This window comes from Phaenicophaeus curvirostris, chromosome 1 (assembly GCF_032191515.1).
Source record: "Phaenicophaeus curvirostris isolate KB17595 chromosome 1, BPBGC_Pcur_1.0, whole genome shotgun sequence".
NCBI classification, from domain to species: Eukaryota; Metazoa; Chordata; class Aves; order Cuculiformes; family Cuculidae; genus Phaenicophaeus; species Phaenicophaeus curvirostris.
Window position 1 is genome coordinate 131,915,362 of NC_091392.1, and position 21,921 is coordinate 131,937,282.

Below are 21,921 nucleotides of genomic sequence, written 5' to 3' on the forward strand. Positions count from 1 at the left end.
GTATCAAGGATGCGTGTAACAGAAAAAGAAAAAATAAGGTTTAGAGAAAATGCGCTACTACACACACAGTCTTAAAAAGTTGTCTGAGGAGTGATGCTAGCTCTAGGTCAAGGAAAAACAGAGAATTACCAAAGGCAGAAAAGGGCATGAGTAGGGACTATGAGGGGACAAAAAAAAGAAACAGTTTTGATATTGGTTCTCCCACATTTCCCATCATTTGTGGCAGCAGAAATTGCAATATCATTTCATGAAAACCTAAGTGATAAGTGACAGGGGAAAAAATGGTGAATAGTCCCTCCGCCATTTTTTGCTAGGTTAGCAGGAACTTAAACTCTTGATGGCACATGTCTGGTTTTACATAACATTTACCTGCTTCTCTGAAAACCTTTTTTTATTTCAGTGATGTCTGGATCAATTGGGCTAGGACAGTAGAAATGCATTAAATGAGCCCCAAATAGACATTACATGGCAGGAGTAGTACATTTTTATACTTTCTAAATCAAATATTGTGAGTGTCTAGGGGAAGAGGTTTTATCTTCTGTTAAATCAGGACTTGGAACCAGGAATTCTGGGGTCTGCTTCCATATTTGTCACTGACTTTACTGAAAATGCTGATGTCAGTTGTGAATGCAGTTACAGTGGCCATCTGCATTTTAAAACCTTGTGCAGACCCTTTATAATTCAAGCTACTACCAACCCAAATCAATACTGAAGGTGTCCGGAACAATGAGTATTGCTTACACTAGTGGGTCTGCAGCTGGGCTTAGAAAGGCTTTGACAAAAGACTTTCATATCTGAGCCATGTTCCATCTACCCAGAAAAAAATCTTCACAACCTGTCACGAGTGACTGAGTTTCTCCCTGTCCTCTTCTCCTCCTCATGGAAACTGCTGCTGGACTTTGCAATTCTCAAAATTTTTTTTATTAAGTCTGTTCAGATGCTTCATGAGCAAACATATTATTTTACTTTTTTTTTCCTAAGTGAAGAAATTCAGATCCATCTGATGTGCAAGAATGTGAAGAGAGGATTAAAAGAAGACAAATCCTACCCTAGCTATGCAGGATGAGTTATCTCACTTTACAGGGAAGACATTTAATAGAATGCCTTGCCTGAGGATCAGCAGTGAGTTTGTGGCAACACCATATCTCCTGAATGACTGAATTCAAGATTATCCTTCTCCAATGCCAGCTACCATTTTAATATATAGAGGTATTTTATTCTTTTAGATACATAGATGATTTGTGCTAATATGAAAAGGAAATGGCTTCGACAGGGAAAGTACTATCTTTCCAAATGGTTGAAAGCAAGTTTATAGTGAATAAACTATCTTGGTATCTGGAAAGACTGTTTTCCTGTGATTAACTTATTTGTATAAATTAAAATCCTGTGTCGTGGCAGTGTTTTCTGTATCTTACCTCTATAATAACAGGTCAATAAAAATAAATTCTAGTAACAGTTTCTTATTGCAAACTAAAGTTCTGTTGAGATTTACTCTATAAGGTAGGGGTGAACTCCTTGGAGAGGCTGAGCAGCTGGGACTCCTATGGCTCCACTGCTTAGCACCATCTTACTTTGGAGCCCCGAATTTTACATAGTAAAAGATCTAATCACCTACTAGGGATTAGAACTGTCACAAGTTAATACCAGCACTGCAGCAATAGCTGCCAAAATATTGCACAATAAAACAAAATAAATGAAAAAAATCTTTCACGAGTGCCAATAATTTAGATTTACAGGGTAATCCATAGGTATTGCAACTCCTAACAGATTGCCAAAATACTGTCTGGAGACTTCTATTTCAAATCTTGTATATTTTATTATCATTTTGAAGGCTAGGAAATTGAAGAATAAATTAAAGAGCTGAAATGGGGAAAACAAATATTTACAGATTGGATTTAAATGTATAGAAGTGAGAAGCAAGACTCGCTCTTTTGAAGGGATTTCATTAATGTTTAATTAGCTGAGTTGCAAACTGGAGCTTGCTCCTCAGCATCCCCTTACACAGGCACAGCATGTATTATTCGCTCACACAAGGAATAATGCAGGCTTGGGTGTGGTTAGTGAATGGCAGATCACAGGTGGCGTTTTTTCACTAGCTGGTCTCAAAGCTCTTCACAAAGTTATCATTGTAATTGTCACCATTGAAGGCAGGGGATGGATAGATACCTTTCTTAGGGTTACCAAGCAAATAAGGGCAGGGATCGTTGTGGTGGACTAGATACTAGTCTGTGTTCCCTAAATATCTGGAGAAGAGAGAAGGCTGGGCATTTTGAATATCAGTTCATTTTCCTCACTGGTTGCTTGGTGTCAGAAATGAGTGCCCACTCATTTAGCAGGCCCACTAGCTGAATGTTTTCTGGTTTTTTTCCCCACCACTGTTAGCACAGGTGTAGAAAACCATCTGTCAGGACGCACTAGTCTGGACAGCCTGGTTTTGTCCAGTAATAAGCTTTACACGAGTAAGGTGTGCAGAGAAGAAGCAGATGCTCATCTTTCTCGGGACATCTGCATGGTATATTGGATGAGCCCTTTAAGGGTCCAACACATCTCCACACAGTAAGGCTGGCCCAGGCTGGCCAACCCACCTTGCATACATGAATTTTAGTCTATGCAAAGGTGAGCTATGTCTGACAAAGCCTGGCTAAGGCATCCTATTCTTCAGAACACAGGTACAATTTCAACATTGTGATATGAATATAAACAGGCCTATTGTAATAATTACTTGCCCCATATATTTTAATTCTTTTTTTCTAAATGTACTGATGTACAGCCTGCAGTACAGATATATAAAAGATAATTATATTGACCAAGTACAAGTATTTATGAATGTATTAGACAATAGAACATAAGCACATGCTGCATTCTACATTAACACATCTGTGACAGCTTCTTATGAACCAATGTCTTTATATAACAGATAATGATAAAAACTATGGTATAAATGTGAGTGTTTCAGTGGAATCTCAGGCAGCTGGATAATTGTGAGATCAAAAAAGGGCTATTTAACTATTAGAAAACTTATGAGTTAAAACCCCAAATGCCAGTGTTAGTATTAAAAAACACAACTCCTTAATGAATTAGTCAACATTCAAAAAAATCTGGTTTTATATACATAAATATACACCTCACTCCTGGTTTTGTATGTACACAGTAGTTAGTGTTGCTATATCTAGGTGTTAGTTACATGTAGGTATAAAATATATACAAAATTTTCATACGATACTCAAAGAAATTTTGACTTATTGGAAAGCTGGAAAACTGTGCTAACACAGAAACCAATGCAACAGACAGTCAGGTCTCTAATGCTGACAACAAGAAATAAGATTAAAATATAATAACTTAAATAAATGTGAATTATACAATCTGGAGATGCTCTCTGATTATTCTACTGAGTAGTTTGTTAGCAAATTTTTTTCTGTGAGGGAATGAGATTAATAAAGAAGCTCATGAAAATGAGTTAATAATTCTTTTCGTAATGCTTATGGCCAGATTGAGTAGTGTTTTGGAGAGGGCAAAATTTTATTGTACATAATCAAAGGCAGGGGTGGACGAAGTGCTAAGGGGCATGGTTTAGTGTTTGATAGGAATGGTTGGACTCGATGATCCAGTGGGTCTCTTCCAACCCAGTGATTCTATGATTCTATGATTCTAAGCACAGTGCTATACCAATATTATATTATTTTCAGTATAGAAAGTTACTGTAGTATCTCAGGTGTTCAGGTTTTTCAGCAGTAAATGATTTTTCACCGATTCACTGAAGCATAGCAATTTCAACAAACAGTTCACAAACAGTAATTCAAACGACATCATGAAGTACATTTCATATCACTTTAGAAATATTATCCAAGCCAGATTGGATGCTGATTTCCTTTCAAAATTTATCAAGTCTATTGCTTAAAGATACAGTTTATAAACAACTTTAACCTTTTATGTGATGCTTGAGTCAAATACAGAGATTCCACACCAGGCAGGACAAAGTAGCTCAGTGCTTCATCAAAAGAAGATGAGAATATGTTAACAAATGTTAGCTTTCCTGCATTTTTCCAGCTAGAGGCACTGTGTTAATGGGAATACCATGGCCAGCATGACTGCTGGCCATTAAAATCATTGGACTTGTGCTACTTTTCATTTACAAAGGGTCTGATTCAGTGCCCTTGGACTGGTCTGTTGTTTTCTTATGGATTACAGTGCATGTTATGCTGTATTTGAATAGTATTACAGGCTTAACCAGAAGACAAAACAAAACATGTCCATGGCAATCTATTTGATTACCATGTTGAACTTTCCCCATGTCTGCTGTGCCTGGCTGCATAGCTAATGCATTTCCAAGCCTCAGTCATGGTGAGCAAAACCTCTAAGGCTCTGGCAGGTCAGAGCAGTAGCAAGCACACTTGACTTTAGCTCTGTGCTTCAGCACTGAGGGCTACCAAGTCAAGCATGGCCTTCGGTGCTTTGCTGACTAGATATGATTTTAAAGAAGATTTTTAGATGATAGCACACACTGTAAATTTGAGTTTTCATTTTGCATTCACATGTACCTAAATAAAGTTTCTCCTTGACCAGAAGTCCATATTTATGCTAGTAAATGCAAGTATTCAAAAAATGGCTTAGAAAGAAACATTATTCTATGAACATCACTATAAGGTATTCGTTAATGAATCAATTTCTCTTCATGCCAACATCTAAATTCATAAAGGCTTAAAAAAATTGAGCCAAGTAATCAAAAAACTAGAATTTTGTTAATAGCTTCTTCCCAAAGAAAGGCTACAGTTTTCATCAACCGATGTACTTCTGCCTGAGAAAGTATGTTTCATACACCTTTGTATCACTTAGGTTAAAATACCCATAATGTGCAGACCTTAAGAAATCATCGACAAATTCAGGACTTTTTCTGAACTGAACTCTAAAGATTAGATGGTGTGGGCAGTACAAAGTGATAGCAGGTCCAGCAAAGTAAGAGAGGGAAAGAGAAACCATTAGAAGACAGTGAAAATATGACAGAGCTTTCAGATTGAAATCCTGCTTTCCTTTTGGTTACAATAACTGTGAGGAACAGTCGGGGGGGAGGGAAGGGGGGGGAGGGGGAAGTATTCATTGTTGTCTGGCACTTTTCATTAATATCAAAGCCCACAGTTTTAGATCCAACACGAAAGGCTAAAAAAAATATATGATTAAAGAGAATCATCAAAGGAAGGAAAATATAAAGGTCAGATATTTCCAGTTACTGACTGATTAGCTGGGTCAATGACAGTGATCATTAACTGTCAAGAAGTGCCCTTCCTGTCGGCGTCTGTTACATAAAAATGAAATACAAAGCAATGTAGATCAGAAGCTATTAGATGATCACATGTGGAAGCTGGTGTCCAGAATGCTATGGCATTTACCATGATAAATTTGATACTAATGGTCTTTCTTTCGCTTTCTCCCTAGTTAGCCTTCTTTTTCCCCATGCAGTCACACATAGACATGGGCCATACAAAAATATAAGAACATATCACCAAATGGGTTGTGGTCATCACTGTGCAAGATGAAAAAAAAATCTGAGATTAATCAAATGATTAATCTTGTGTTAATAGATAACTGAGGAGATGTGAAGATTTTAAAAGCAAGGACAAAAAGGTATAATTGGATATGGTAACTTTTGTACTGAGCAGAAGAACTGCTGGAAAGTAGAAAAACAAGTAATTATAAAAACAAAAAAGGATTAAGGAGATATTTTTTCCTGCTGGGTACAAGCACCTGGATGGCAGAGAGCCTAGAATTGGATTACCTTTGAATTTTCTAAATTGTTTTCATGAAAGGAACTTTTTTGACCCATATGAATCAGAGAGAAAGCTTCCTAGAGACAACAAAAATTAATTTATAAGAAACGTTCCCTCCTATAGAGATGCTCAGGGATACGCTGACTGCTCACTACTGCTTAACTTTTTTTAAAGCCTCTTCCTGAGTAGGTCAATGAGTTGCAGAGCTGAAATTCATGACCTTCAGCAAGGAATAAAGCTGCAAATCTTGAAAAGGATGCATTCCTCCTTCATGTTTTAAGGTATCTTTTCAAAGAGAGCTTAACTTTAGAAATAAGTAAATAGTAACTTCCAAAATAAAAAATTGCATCAGACATTTTTCTCCCTGCTGCTGCTGCTTTTACACAGAAAAAGGATACTATTTTCCTAGTGCCATTTGTATTTTTCCAACTCAGTTTTATATTTGACTGTTGAAACTTATTTTTGATGTGGGTAAAATAGTTGGTTATAAACACCAGGTAAACTGATATGTAGTCACAATAAACCACAGCAATTTTTTTCTCTTGTAGGAGACCAAACAGTTGACAGCTGGAGAGATGTTTTCTTGTGTCAGTATAGGTAGGGATGTCAAGCATTTTCTCTGGAGAGGGATGATGCTACCTCTTCATGTCCCACAAATTTACCTCCCTTACACTTCTGGATTCAGCTGGTCAAAGTTGGAACTAGATGAGCCATTTATACAAAGTTCATTAGCATCCATTAAGCTGTGCTGTTCCAGCTTCAATATATCAATGTTAACGAAACATTAATGCTGGATTTTTGCCATAAAAGAAAACTAAATCTCATTTGAAATACAAACATGTCATGCTATGCACTTTGTTGCTCCTGCGCCAGATCCCAGGGAACAATGGAAGGATCTCAGTAAGACCCCAGGCAAGCTGTGCAACTCTGACCTCTTTGCTAAAAAGCATCTGTGGAAATACAGGTATTTAGAAGTGGCTGTCCCTCCTGCAAAAGGTTCCTGCTGTAGCACCATAAAAAAACCTGTCAAAGCTTTTAATCCAGCAATTCCTCCCCTCTGGAGAGCTGAGCTTGCAAGGCACAACTGTGTATGAGCTCCCTCCAGCAGTGTTGCGACATGTAACCAGAAGGAATAGGAAGGGACAAAGCCAGACACACAGAGATATCTTTGCTTGGTCAGTCACATCTGCAGCAGCAGCCCCAAACAGGAGCTCAGAGTCTCCTTAACCTCATCCTCCCCACAGTGAGAATGGTGGTACTTCAGCAGATACAGCTCCACAAGTTGGTCGCAGTAGATCTGCCCACTGAAGGAAGGACTGACTGGTAAGGGCTTAAGTTCCCTACCTGGTGCTGCTGCAAACTGTCAGTCACTGTGGAGCAAATTTGTCAGTAAAGCCGCAGCAGGACCAAGCAGAAGTGTTTGAAAAAAAAAAAAAAAGATTGCTGAATAGCTTCTACTGCCCTAGCCAGGCTGCAAATGAATCCTGAAACCAAGCGGAGATAACTTGCCTTCACATTACACAGCTCTAAACCTGAAGTCCTGAGATAAACAGGATGTTATTTAAATAGAGGACTAATATATAACATGCATCGATTTTGGAGGGAAGTAGGGAAGTTATTTATTCATACTAGGCATTTTGGTTCAGCAGGGAGAAGCTTGTGCTGTGCTTCCAAAATGCTCCCCAGACTTTACCTGGAGGATCGTCACAAGAATAATTAGCTCCTGTGTCTGTTCATCTGGAAAGGCAAGGGGTCCATACGGACACTGCAGGTGCAAAGGGCAACTGCTGTGTTAGAGAAAGCATAAGCAGGCTGACTGATGAGAAAGGCATGATTAGCCTTTGTGCTGATAAATGCGAAGTTTCTTCCAATTATACGAATTTTGTTGTTTTGGGCTAGTTGTTTTGGGTCTATACTGGAAAGGTTTAAATATTTAAATGAAATTGCTTCTCCGTACTTGCTGACTGTGAACAGCAATTAAATTTCCTAGCAGGAATGCAAGTGATAAATATGAATTGTGTTTTGCATGGTATTTATAGAAAAATAATTTCAAAGTTTGTATTCACAGAAGAAAAGCCCTTTTAATAGTCACTTATATCCTCTCAGAAAGAAGAAACCACACCTTATGGCTGATGTCACTTGATTTTTGTAAGGTGTTCGCAATGCATAAGCAGCAAGTGAACAGCAGATAAAAAATTGTTGCAGTGATTCTACTAATGACTGTATTAAATATTATGGTCTGTGTTTATAAACAAAAGGAAAAAAATGAATCAAGTATGTTTGTTATGTAATATTTTAGAGCAACCCTTTGGTTTTGATGAAAAGCACATTCTAATGCCTTTAAAGATATGTGTGGATATATGCATCAATTAACAACATGTACCCCCTATAGTATGACTCATACCATGCAATGTGAGTGTTCTTCATGCAAAAAATTCACAATTTCAGCCTGAAATTATCATAGGTATACATTGCATGCAGCATACTAATAGCAAAAAATATTGCAGAAGATTTACTGCAAGGGAAAAAGAAGGACTGTAATATGAACCAATAATTTCTTCACTTAATCCAGGAATAAAGATAAAAGGAGAAGAGAAAAATACAGTTAACAAAATTCCCCAGGGTGTTTGAGTGAAGAAAGTGCTGAACTGTGAATCAGAATTGAATAGACAGAAACATTAGCTCCTTTCAGAAGGATGTTTGCTTTACAGAGATCAGATATTGTAATAGCACAGAGCTGGCTCCTTGCCTATGCTTTGCAGCATGCAAATGAATGTTTTCCTTTTGCAGCAGCTCTGCAGTAAAACACCATGAAATCACAGAAATTTATGCAAGAACCATTTTAAATGACCACTGATTCTTCTGTCAAACACTAGAAACATCTGATGCTCGATTTGCAGAGCTGCAGATAAGAGCTCTCTATTCCAGACTGACTGTCAGTGGAAGCACCAGTAATCAATACCTCTGAAAACTGGGCTCAAAGAGGTACATTATGAAACACGACTCAGGATGCAGGTTAGTGCCAGACAACTCTCTAAAAAAACATGCTTACATGCTATTGACTTGAAGGAGAGGAAGAACATGTTTACATTGCAGAGGAGAGTTACAACCCACCCCACCAGCTCCTCTGCTCATTGCTCTGAGCGAGCTCTTGTTTGTTGTGCTGAAGACTAGGATGTCTCAGCCCATGCTAAGCACTGCTCTGCCACATCCAAACCTTTGCAAAACTGAGATAGCTTGTTTGGGGCAAGCTTTGATACTGAGCTTTTATTGCTAGCTGAAACTGAACAATCTAAAGATATTCTGCTGCAGCTGAGCCAACTAAGTGTGTTTAAACACTCAGGACCACTGAAAAGCTGTGTTTCAGTTGGGTCTCCTAGTCTGAAAGCCCTGCAAATAGCTGGCTGCTCTTAATATGGAAGGAAAAAAACCTTTTCTTTTATCAACATTGTCAACACTGAAGTCACCACTACATTCTCTGCCACAGTCAAATATTGGTGGAAGGAAGCACATCACAGCGAAAGGATCAAAAATGTGTTCCTGACAATTTATCCATGTATCTGATTCACTAATACAATCTTCTACGCTTGCACTGTAATTGCCTGCAGCTCCCTTGATTTCATTAACATCATTAACCAGTATTTGACTTACATTTAAATGACACGTCTAGAACTTCTGAGAGGCAAATAAACTTATTTTCCATAAGCTACTTCAAGCATGATTCCTCTTCAGTCTGCTGTCAACATCATTACAGTGTCATTCAGATCGGAAGGGAGTTCAGGAGTTCTCTCTTCCAACTTCCTGCTCAAAGCAGGGTGAACATTGAACACCTTGCCAGGTGGCTTTCATAGAATGGTTTGGGTTGAAAGGAACCTTAAAGATCATCCAGTCCCAACTCCCCTGCCATGGGCAGGGACACCTTCCAGTAGATGCGGTTGCTCAAAGCCTCAACCAACCTGGCTTTGAACACTTCCAGGGATGGGACGTCCATGACTTCTCCAGGCAACCTGTGGCAATGCCTCACCACCCTCACAGGAAAAAATCTCTTCCTAATATCTAATCTAAACCTATCTACCCTCTTTCAGCTTAAAACCATTACCCCTCATGCTATCACTAAACTTCCTGATAAAGAGGCCCTTCCCAGATTTCCTGTGCGTCCCCTTTAAGCACTAGAAGGCTGCTATAAGGTCTCCCTGGAGCCTTCTCTTCTCCAGTCTGAACAACATCAACCCTCTCAACCTGTTCTCATAGCTGAAGTGCTCCAGCCCTCTGATCATCTTCATGGCCCCCCTCTGAACTTGCTTTAACAGATCCATGTCCTTCCTGTGTTGATAACTTTTGAAGAAGGCTATCAGTCTTTGGCCTCTTTCAAGAAAAGTTGCACTTATTGTAATGGTTTATTTCATTTCAATGGTTTATTTATCTCAAAGACTACCTTTGTGTTCCTATCCAACAAGACCTCAGCGGTCTGTCATCCCATCCTTCCACAAATGCATGCCAGCAATCTAACATGAAATGATAACCATGATCACTTACAGTACTCTTAGGAATATTGGAACTCCTGATTGAAGAAAAAGATTCCATACTCTCGATTCCAACCATTTAAAATAAATGTTTTCCACTCTTTACAAACATGGCATAACTCAGATTAATAGTGAGCTAGTTTTTGCTTCCCAGTGTATCTTCTCAGTAAAGTGTCTTTTACAGAGTTAATCACGGAACAATCTTATATATTTGCCTTTTCTGGGACTTTACCACATTATGCAAATAGTTCGGGCTCAGGAATGGTTTCAAAGTTTATTCAACATGAATGTGCAGGAAAAGAGAAAATAATAGACATGAGACATTTAGGGCAGCCACTGTGAATTCACTGTAGGTCTGGGAAGACTGTCAATACTGAGGGCTTGTGGCAAAATGCTGTGAAAGTACAGGAACAAAATCAATTGCAGCCAGAATTTTTCCCTCCCAGTACACATGACAAAACTATTTACAAGTGGCTTATTTAAATCTAGCCAGAAGACAGCTATTTCATGACCCTATTGAGCAGAAATGATCCCCAGTGAGTTAAGGAAGGTCACAGATCCTGTTACATCACCCAGACGATCTCTCTGACAGAGTGTTTGTAACTCTTGCTGTACCTTGCCTTTGTTTCAATGTGGATGGCTTGTGACAGTTTTTTTTACTGTCATGTTTTGCTGACATTGTCTAGAACTTGCTCCATCCTTACACATAATGATGATGAGTACAGTGCAGAAAAAAAAAAAAGAAAGAAAGAAAGAAAGAAAAAGAACAACAAGTCTTATCTATCATCCAGAATGGTCACTAAGACCACTCTTTTGGAAACCCTTATCTAACCTAAAGCTAAAAACTGCCTTAAACACAATCCATGCTGCAGTCATAGATTTCTGTCTGGGCACCTCTCCATAATCCCAATGCAAACTACTGCAAAGGCTGGCAAGCTAATAGCTGATCTGGCTCAATGCCAGCCTAATTTTGACTGTCCCCTTTAGAAGTCTAGGGCATCTCTGCATTAGCAAGTAGCATAGCATAATTGAAGAGGATCTATAGAGCAAAACAGTGGTTGCAGAGGAGACACATTCTAAAGATTTTACTTCAGAATAGCTCTTGTTTGGGCCCTACACGGAACGCCCACTGGTTGGTATATAGCATGTGCCTCGCTGGACCCCATTTCCAGGTTTTCTCAGAGAGACATTCACTTTGTGTGCTCCGAGAATGCTTCACCTTCTGAAGTTTACTCTTGATCTGAACCAAACTGTTAATATAAACACATCCATGGATCTCTTAGGAGTGGGAAGAGATTTTGACTGTAGAGTTAATAAAAGCATCATTCTCTGCTCTCCCTCTGTGTACAGGGTTAAACACATGACTGGTAAGCAGTGAACCATTGTGACTACTAGTGGATTATTTTTTTCCCTTCATTACTGGAAAAGGTAGCACTACAGACTGCTTTTCTGTTACATGGCTAAGTATCTCAAAGACATTCAGATTAAGAAGTATCTGCCTTTCTGTAATTTGAAAGTTTAAAAATGAGCAATACAAATCACCGATTTTTTAAGTCCTTTGCCATCATGAGCCTTTTCTGTCACACTTTGATACTAACTGGCTCCTAAAGCATATTCAGCTTAGGCTGTCACTGCCAGAGATTGTCATCTTCCAAGCATATCCACGGAGGGACGCCTGTTCTTATGATGCTCCATGAGTCAGGAGTGGTGCTCTGGGGACAGCACTGCGTGGCTGCTTTGGGGGGAGAATGTTTATTGCTGCCAAATCATAGAAACCACAAGCACTGCTTTCAAAAAAGCTCTGTTTAAGCTCCTGAAAGCTCACTTCACAGTCAGCTTGATGGGCATTCAGAGAAGTGTGTGTCAGAAATAGAATCAGGAAAGCACCCCGAAGTACAGGCATGACCCTCACTGCTTAACTGTTGCAAGGAAAATTATGAGATATACTGCTTTCTTTAGAGGGTTTTTTGTTGTTGTTTGGGGTTTTTTGCTTGTCTCCATTCTGAACTCAGTGAAGCAAAGTTGTTTATAGAGATAAATGGCTTTCACAGAGATGAAGACTCAGCCGTTTATATCAAGGAGCATATGCCTAATCAAGCTTTGTGGGTAGGGATTTCATAAACAGGGAGCTATATTACTGACTTCAAGGGGGATAGCTGGTTTCTCTGGAAAAAGCTCAGCCTACCTCCCTAATGGCTGAATTTTGGTTCTGCAATAGATAATACAGGGGCTTGATGACTGTACAAGAGTCCTCATTTAATTCACTGTGTGTCCCTTTTTTATCCCTAGCACTCCTCATCCAGATAATCAGAGAATTGCCACTGTAATGACTGTGTCTGAATATATCCTTTCTTTTTAACCTTCCAAATTCCTCATCAGTATTACTTATGCTTGGGCAGGACTCGCCAGCTTTCTTCATGTTTTAAGGAGAATGCGCATAATAAAGAGTTCTCCCTCTTACTCATGGCTCTATTGTAGATCTTGTACAAGCACTGCCCACTCTTTCTAAGCATGTTTTGTTCTCATGCAATGTGCTCAAAGAATTACAATTGAGGAAAAAAACCCAACACATTTAATGAGCAGTTCTAAGCCTGCTGAGTATAACTTCAGTGCATATGAACTTTTATAACTCCACCCGTTGTACACAGACCTTGTTGTTAGGGTGCCCTTAGTCCTTAAAATATACGAATTTGCAAACACACATGAGGCTGACTGAAATGTGAAGGAGTATATTGTAAGATGATCCTATCTTTCCACCAATTTATTTGAGAAATCACCCTGCAGGGGTTCAGTTGCCCATTTAAACTGGCAGTGGTTGCCTTGCTTCAGATGGCAGCTCAACAGGCCTCATGGACAAATTATGTGGAGGCTCTGGGAGACCAAGGGCAACAGCATTAACTCAACCAGGTCCCCTCTGTGTGTGTAGCTGAAGCAGCTGGCACTCCATTGCTCCTGGGAGTGTGCCGATTTGGATTCCAGCTGTATTGACTGTTCCAGGCTCAGTTTTTGTTCTCTTGTCTTTGGAGAGGGGAAGGTGGGGAAAGGGTAGTATTTATGAATATGGTTCTGTATTTGCTATCGGTTTTGTATCTCTGTTTCTGTTCTTTTTCCAGACTACCCAGTTCCTGTATGCACCTGAAGCATTCAGCATGAGGGGGCAAGCCAACCCCACAGCAGTGGTCCATCTGCCTTTTAGTACAAAGAGAAGAGGAAAGATGGACTTTAGGTTGATAAAAAAAAACTATCCAGAATTTTGGAATTTACTTTAATGCACCCCAGAACATGCTAGCCTTTTCGCTGGAGACCTGCGAAGCTAAAGTCCCTATTCAAAATGTTTCTTAGCATAGATTTAAAACTTGCCTTGATAAATGAAGATGACAAAGCATAATGAAAACTAAACAATTCACAAGAAAAAGATACACAAACCTTATGATCATATGTTTAATGAAAACTCACAAATACCTCCAGGCTTATCTTATTTTGTCTTGCCTTTGGAAGATTAAATTGAGGTAAAAAAAAAAAGTTAAATAATTTACAGGAAAAAAAAAAAGCTCTTACTAAAAGACCCAGAGTAGACTATTAAAGCTGCAGTCCAGTTTGATGGGAAAAGACACTTCTATTCAAAGTGAAAGGAAACATCCATATCCAAAGCTTTGCAGTTCTTGAAGATTTGGATTTTGCAAATTTTAAGTTTCCTTCCACACTGCTATTCACTAATTTCTAGTTTTAAACTCATTTTAGAGATGAATAAAACCACATGTTAAGAAAAAAATAATTACCTAATGAGTATTTGTCTGAAGAGTTGTCTTTGGTGGAACTGGAAGCAGAATCCAGACGCACTGACTCCCAGCCCTCTTAAGTTTTGGAAACCCTCTTTTGGCAAATAAATGCAGTGAGATACACTTTAAACAAATATTTCCTATGCTATGAACAAATGAGTATACAGTAAAGAGAAATCTTGAATAATTTATTTAAGATATGAGTTCATTCTTGAAAGACAAACATACCGCACAATGTAATGGGAAATTAGCTTCATAACTTTCAGGATCTTTCAAACGCATTTGTTAAATAAAAACATGCTTGCTAAAACAGCTATGGATTCTTTAAACTTCTCACTCAGCATTCTTTGGAGAAAGAAAACGCCCCATTCCTTTCTTCACTTTCTGAAGTTTGTTACAGTTCTTCAGCATTTTCAGTAAGTTATCTAGGATGTTTGTGTTACCGTTTGTTGAAACGCCACTTAGATTAGTTTAATTCAAAGGTCAAACATTTTTCAAAGTTTCATTGTCATTTCAAAACATGTTTTATCATTAAGGGCACAGAAGCGTGAGTATTTAAAACCATATTGCCCTTGCAAAGTATGCATATATTTAAATATTTATATTCCCATTAACTTAAAATATGAAGTACAGATGTATTAGCTTACTCACTGAATCACGGTAAAGATTCCCAATGGATTATCATAAACATCCATTGTATTTAAAGCTGATGGAAGCAGTTGGCAAAGAGTACAGCTCCTGGGACTCAGCAGTCTTGGTCAGCAAATCTGTGCCTCTTCTATTGCTCTACCCTTTACACGGGGGCTCTCTGTATGCCTTGCTCAGCTTCACCTGGTTCAGCTCTCCACATCAGATTGGCTATCAAACCACTAACTCTGCTGTTGGTTAAGAGCTACCAGAGGCACTGGCCAGCAGCCGGGAGCCGGGGGGGTGGTGGTTTCTGCTGCTGTGACGTCCCCACATGCCAGTCCATGTCAATGCCACTGACAGGGGAGGATCAATGTGGAAATTGCAGTCCCATGGTCTGGGCTGTAATGATTTAAACACATATTTTGAAACTGTTGTGTAGGTTCACCTTGAAACAAGCCTTGAGATTAACCTTAACAAATGTAAAAAAGTATTTTTATGCAGCCTGTTGTAAAATACAGCAAGCGTGACATACGATTTCAGCCTAATGTTAATGATGTCTCAGGCTCTTCTGTTGTAAGAAGGGACAGGCAGAGTTGTGCTTCATTTTCATTGCCTTTGTTGGGATTAATAGTCATAGAATAGAACATGAACGTTTCATTGCAGGCCCCAAGAAAACCAAGACATCAGAAGAGAGAAGGGAGTGCAGTGGCCACAGCAGATGGAGGGCACACCTGAAAAATCCACATCAGGGCTGCACAGCCTCATTGTAAATGCAAAGTTGACAACCTACTAGGTGTTTATTGTGTCACCCAAATCACATTGTCATGCAGTGGAGAAAAGAAACAGAGACCATTCTGAATCTTTCCATTAAAAAGTGTGAATGGAGAGCCCTGAGCCTTAAATTTCAGGACAGAGACCGAGCACAACCCAGTACCAACCTTCCTGAAATGCTAATATCTACAGGGTCTGCTACATGACAACAGGACCCTGGCCTATTTGCAAGCTTATGATTTGTCCTTTCTCTTGGGATCACAAGAGAGGTGAACATCTCCACTTATGCAAAGAGAAGACAGGTTTTTTTCCTAAGGTAAGCTTTGACTCAGGCTAAGCAAACCTATCACAAGTGTAATTGCTCTTTTCACAAGTTTGGTATGAATACACGATCATCTAGGAGTGAAAAAAATCTTCAAGGTAGTGAAAACCTCCAGGTACAGTATGATACAAATATGGGTTTGGGCATCATTTCCAAATTCAAATCCAAGCACTTAAATTGATTTCATTTCTGTCACTGGGCAAATTGCTATGACACCTTGGAAAGACATCTCTTCAAACATAGCTACTGATTTTCAGTATTTAGCATGAGATGTGTGGGGTTGAATTTTCAAAGTGAACATCATCCCGAAGCATTAGCTGCAGATGATCACTTTCTCTAAAGCTCAGGTACAAGCTATCACTAATTGGACTTCTATAATCACCAGCCACTTTTAAAAATACTGATATTCATCTCAAACTCAGCAAGTGCTTTTTGGAAATTTCCCATTAATTTGACAGGTGTTAGAGCAGCTATTTAGGCTATGTTAGTTTTCACATCTCCAAAACAGGGGTGAAAGCTCACAAATCTAAAAGATTAATCAGGCAATTTTTGTGGAGTAGTTTGAGGGATGATAAAGATAGTTACCCCATATGGTTTCCTCACATGTGCAATTAAGCTAGACAACCTGATCACTTGCTTATACTCCCATGTTTTCTACTCCTTGTATGTGTTTTAATTTGTTCTTTTCCTTACTCATGTTTCACATTCTCTACTGTTTTGCATAGCAGCCTTGCAATTCCTTGCGAGGCATGCTGCTGAAGTTATTCATGTACCATTATACACCTAGTTCAAACTCATTACTCAGAAGAAATTCAGTAGATTCTTTTAGATACAAAATGAGAAGCCCAGGAGTCAGCCTTCACCATGTGCAGTTTCCCCATTCTGGACTTCACTGTTCTAAAATCCCAGCAAGAGGAACACTGTAAGAACCAGGGAGGAAAAAAAAGGGAACATAGATTAATTTATTTGCTTTTCTCAGTGGATCTCTTGTGAATGAATCAATACAGAAATAAACCAGCATTTAACATAATCCTTTCCTCTCTCTACATTCTTAATAGCATGTTGAGAATCATGTACTGAACATTTGGGGCCAGATGCTCATCTGTCATCCATTGATGCACACGCATTGAAAGTAGTAGAGCAACAATTACTTATATACACTAGATGCTATGACAACTGGTCCTTAATAAAGGGTTTCATAGGTTATGTAACTGATAATTCCAGCACAGGATTTACTTTTAATACGATTGACTTTGTCGAGATGAGCATGTCTATAACTTTAACCTTGGAAAAGATGCCAAGCTACTTCAAAATATAAAAAGGACAAAAATCAGCTAAGCCCACAATAACAGTATTCTTAGAACTCACAGCAAAATTAATTCCACTCTGACTGTAATATTGAACATTTTTCCATTTAAACTGGAAGGATGGAGCCCTTCTTACCAAGTGCAGGCTTAACTCTCCCCTGCTGCTCGCCCAAGGTTCCCAAATCATCAAAGAACAGAATAAAGCACCTGTATGATATAATGTATTTCAGATTCATAGAGACGTTTTTCTGTCCAATGACTCCCATTGTAAGAGCAGGGATAACCATCAAAACTGAGGCAAGGTGAAGCCTCATCCCTGTTCCTGTGGCTGATTATGTTACAGTGGAACCAAGCTACCTCAGTTTCAGTAAAAGGTTTTTGCAAAAAGGTTTCTAAGGATAAGGTGTCAATACCACATCATAAAGACAAAGGCAGACTTAATCAGTAAGTGAATACATAGAATCTTGATAATAAGTTGCCAATTTGGCTGTGCTGCTAGAAAGAAGATTTGCCACTGCTTTATAGCGATTATTAAAAAATGAGAACTTTGCATGTTGTGTCAGTGACTCGGGTCTGATTGCGTTTCAATATGTAGAAGTTTCTATTTCATTAATCAGTAGGTCATGTATTGTGACAACACCATGGGACAATTACTAAGTGACATGATAGGCAAATTCGGTTTGGAAAAAAAATAGGTTGAGAACTCTGTGTAACAGTAAGAAAGGGGTAAATTTTCCTGCACAGTAACTAACGCAGACATGCGCTTGATCTATAGTCTCACTTGATCTTGACATCCCTCATAAACTTGACTCACATCAGCTAACATCAGACATCTATTGTGCAGTTGGCTGTCTATGCTAGTCACCCACCGCTTGCTTTCACAGCGACTTCTAGGATGTGATTCATCTGACCTAATTCAGCTGGCTGCTTTACGGATAAGATGAATAATGCCTAGAAGTATCCATTTCTCTCCATGGCTACAAAAAGAACCAACAGTGACAAGCTCTGATTCAGATGTCTGTAGTGAATCATATGAGCCCTAAAGTGGTGAATTTACCATTTTCTATCGTCTGAGCTATTCAGTGTGTAGTCCTGCAGAAGACAAGACTTTGTGTACAATGAAGAAGAGCTGGAGCTGGAGGAGGAACTCTCAAGTTTATACTTTTTGAGAAGGTCTGTGTCTCAGAGGCTGTCCTGACACATGAAAGCAAGATGTGAACTTGTCTCTGGTTTTACAGTGGTCTACCATGATGTCAGTGCCAAAACTTGCTATCCTTATGCAACACTCCATAAAATTGTGTTTGTCAGTGTGACTGAATCTGGCCTTTCAGAGATCTGGAAAGAACATTGTTGAAGTAAACCTTTCACACGTCAGAAGATTGTCTTACTAGCAGTTCTGTGAAAAATGTGCTATGGCAACAGGATAATAAAATGACATTTTTTAATAAAAAGCCCATTCCCCTCCTGCCCCCCTCTCCAAACCCCAATACACTAATAAGACCCACACACTAAGTTTGGGCAAAATCTGGTATTTTAAGCAGACCATAAGCAAGAGTCCTCTCCCCACTGCTTATCATATTTGCAGCCCTGTTGAAACTTTTCATTTAGTATTTCTTAGTTGCAAAATGGGCTACTTCTCTCCTTCCAAGCTCATCCCCAGCCATGGCCATTAGTGAAAGGAACTGAGGTGTGGAAAAGACAAGAATGAGTAACTGGGCAGACCAGCAGTGCTGGAGTTGTGAGAACATCGCAAGCTCACTGAAAAGAGTGGGCAGAGCTGGAGGAAGGCAGTGATAAAGCTAATCTCATATCCATGCTTTGTTTGGAATTACAGTGTGTTTGTTTAACATTCAGCTTATGTTTTACTTGTATTTATTGATGTTTGCATTAAATCAAGTATTTTATCTGCTCTCATGTTGTATCAACAAAGCTATATAAAGCATTTGACATGCTTACAAAAATTCTTCATATGCTACTATTTATCATCTTAAAACCAGGAAATAGATCAGAAAAAAAACCAAACATACAAACAGGTTTTCAGGTGCACTACAGAGCTGCATCAAGTGTTATTGCTATATATGTTCCTTAGTTACTGGGGAAATGTAAAATCAGGAGGAAAATTTAATTGTATTTTTCCAACCTTACCTTGACCTGTCAAATAAGATCCTATGGCATAATTCCATTTGCAGCCTTAGTTAGGACATGTTTTGAATATGCATGGTGGAATCAATCTGGGATATGTAGAGGAAATGAGAGAAGCGTTGATTCTGCCTGGAATGTTTAACAATGTTTTTCTCTTTGAGAGACTGAGACGTACAGAAATCGCAAGTAATAATTAGACACATTCCTTACTGTCCTGCACAAACAAAAATTGACACCCTACTGTAAGCAGTACAAAGTTGCCTCAGCAATGGAGGGAAAGATTATGATCAAGGTTAAGCAGCTCACGGATAGTTATCCAATAACTGACAAGTCCAGTTTTTTCTAAACAAAGCTGGAGTCAGTCACTCTGTCTGTTCTTTTCAGTGATTACTAGCTCCTTCCATTGACTGACCTGCTGTAGCACCCAAAATATGTATCCAGAGCTGCGTCACTGAGGAAGTGAACATTCAGTTCTTGTGTGCTGCAAGACTGTCACATAGGCTCACACAGAGCCCAAGCGAAGACATGTTACATCAGCAGTGATGAGCAACATTCGTCCTTTGAATATGCCTAATGAGCAACGTAAATCAAATTGCAACACTTCTTACAAATTGTAATCTGGCTAGAGGTGACATGTATAGAAAGTACACATTGGAATTCCAGAAACCCAACAAGCCATGATGAAAGATCTCCTGATTCAGACATAGCAATACCCTGAGCTTATTTATTTATGATTATACGTAATTTCTACCAAGGACTTCCAATGAGCCATATTCATCATTCTCGTTCAGATGTCAGAATAATGACTAGTGTGGAAGTTATATAGCATTAAAAAAAATCATATTCTTAAACATGCACATTCAGAATGATGTAACTAAGCACTGTCCTTCTGCCTGCCAAGAAAAGGCATCATTCTCTTTTGTAGGTACGATGGGGTTTGTAGCAACTAAAATATCCAGACAAGTGACATCCTCCCAGCTGGGTGTGAGACTCCAAAAGAGAAACCATATCAAACAAAGATAAGCATGAGGAAAGGCAGTGCTGAGCTGAACAATAGCACTAATTAAATTACTTATAAGAGTTTGTGAAAAGTCCCATAGGCCAATTCACTTGCAACCAAAAAATGAGTAGGGTGAAGAACATCACTTCCAAGTCAGTCTCAAGCCCGGGGAAGGCAAATTTCAGGATGGATTTCTTAACAGAGATGCGTCTTGTGTTGGAGCACTCTGTAGGGTATTTTGGCAGTCAGTTTGATAGATCAATCTACTAAACAGAAAATACTTCAAAGTCAGACAGAAATCATCACCAGCAAAACACATCTTAAACAAGTATTTAACTTCCCTGTATCTGACTCTTAATTGAGCAGCTAATTTCTCACGTCTTTCAATTTAATACCATTTTTGCTTCTTAGACTTTTTTTAGTATAAAGGCAACATCAGAAAATGCCACTCTATTTTCATGAGGAGGATGATCCTAGTATAGGTGGTAGGCTATTCCCAGAGTCATCCATAAGTTCACAGAGAGAGCAATAATCTTTCCTTGATCAGGCCAGACATCTCACCAATGACCTGCTGGCACAACGGACACGTGTTCCGGCCACAAGCTTCACTGTCCAGTCCTGCTTTTTGGTCAGTGCCTCTGTCACAAAGGGTCCTCCAGGACTGAAGATTCTCCATTATAAAAAATATGGCAGAGGATGAGAGATGTATTTCTCACTTTTTCTCCTTCATGTATTTCCCATCCTACAGCAACCTAGAGACAACATCAGCATTTCCTCTCACACAACTGTATGTGGCAATACCTTCTGTAGAGGAAGGAGGGGACCTTGTTTTGGCATTTCTCCTCTCCAGTGTTTTAACCCATCAGTAGAATTTTTTCATATTCATAGAATAACTGAATCACAGAATCATAGAATCACACAACCACAGAATCATAGAACCATAGATTGGTTTGGTTTGGAAGGGACCTTAAAGATCACCTAGTCCCAACCTCCCTGCCATGGGCAGGGACACGTCCCACCAGACCATGCTGTTCAAGGCCCCATCCAACCTGGCCTTGGACACCTCCAGGGATGGGGCAGCCACAGCTTCCTTGGACAAGCTGTGCCAGTGCCTCACCACTCATTGTGAAGAAATTCTTCCTTATGTCTAGTCTAAATCTGCCCCTCTCCAATTTATAACCATTCCCCTTAGTCCTATGACTACATGCCTTTATAAAAAGTGCCTCCCCAGCTTTCATGTAGGCCCCATTCAGGTACTAGAAGGTCACAATAAGGTCTCCTTGGAGCCTTCTCTTCTCCAGTTAGAACAACCCCAACTCTCTCAGCCTGTCCTAATATGGGAGGTGCTCCATCCCTCTGATCATCTTTATGTCTCTCCTCTGGACCGGTTCCAACAGCTCCATATCCTTCTTATGCAGAGGATTCCAGAACTGGACAGAGTACTCCAAGTTGTATCTCACAAGAGAGGAATAGAGGAGCAGTATCACCTCCCTTGACCTGCTGGCCACGCTTCTTTTGATGCAGCCCAGGATATGGTTGGCCTTCTGGGCTGTGAGCACACACTGCCAGCTCATATCAAGCTTCTCATCAATCAGCACCTCCAAGTCCTTCTCTGCAGGGCTGCTCTCCATCACAGCATCCCCTATCCAGTATTTAAACCATAATGTAGGACTTTGCACTTGGCC

At 39.4% G+C, this 21,921-nt stretch overlaps 1 protein-coding gene across 2 annotated transcripts in view; it reads right to left on the bottom strand.

Annotated features, from left to right (window-relative positions):
• FRMPD4 (FERM and PDZ domain containing 4) overlaps positions 1 to 14,823 on the bottom strand; it is a 351,431-nt gene extending 336,608 nt beyond the window's left edge. Inside the window, exon 1 of one of the 2 annotated variants that reach the window (XM_069874549.1) lies at positions 14,716 to 14,820. In XM_069874549.1, the coding sequence (XP_069730650.1) occupies positions 14,716 to 14,759 (44 nt within the window). In that variant the 5' untranslated portion in view covers positions 14,760 to 14,820. Of the gene's footprint in view, positions 1 to 14,715 lie in introns of both variants that reach the window. The other variant, XM_069874567.1, reaches the window with a different exon arrangement.
• Positions 14,824 to 21,921: the final 7,098 nt, after the last annotated feature.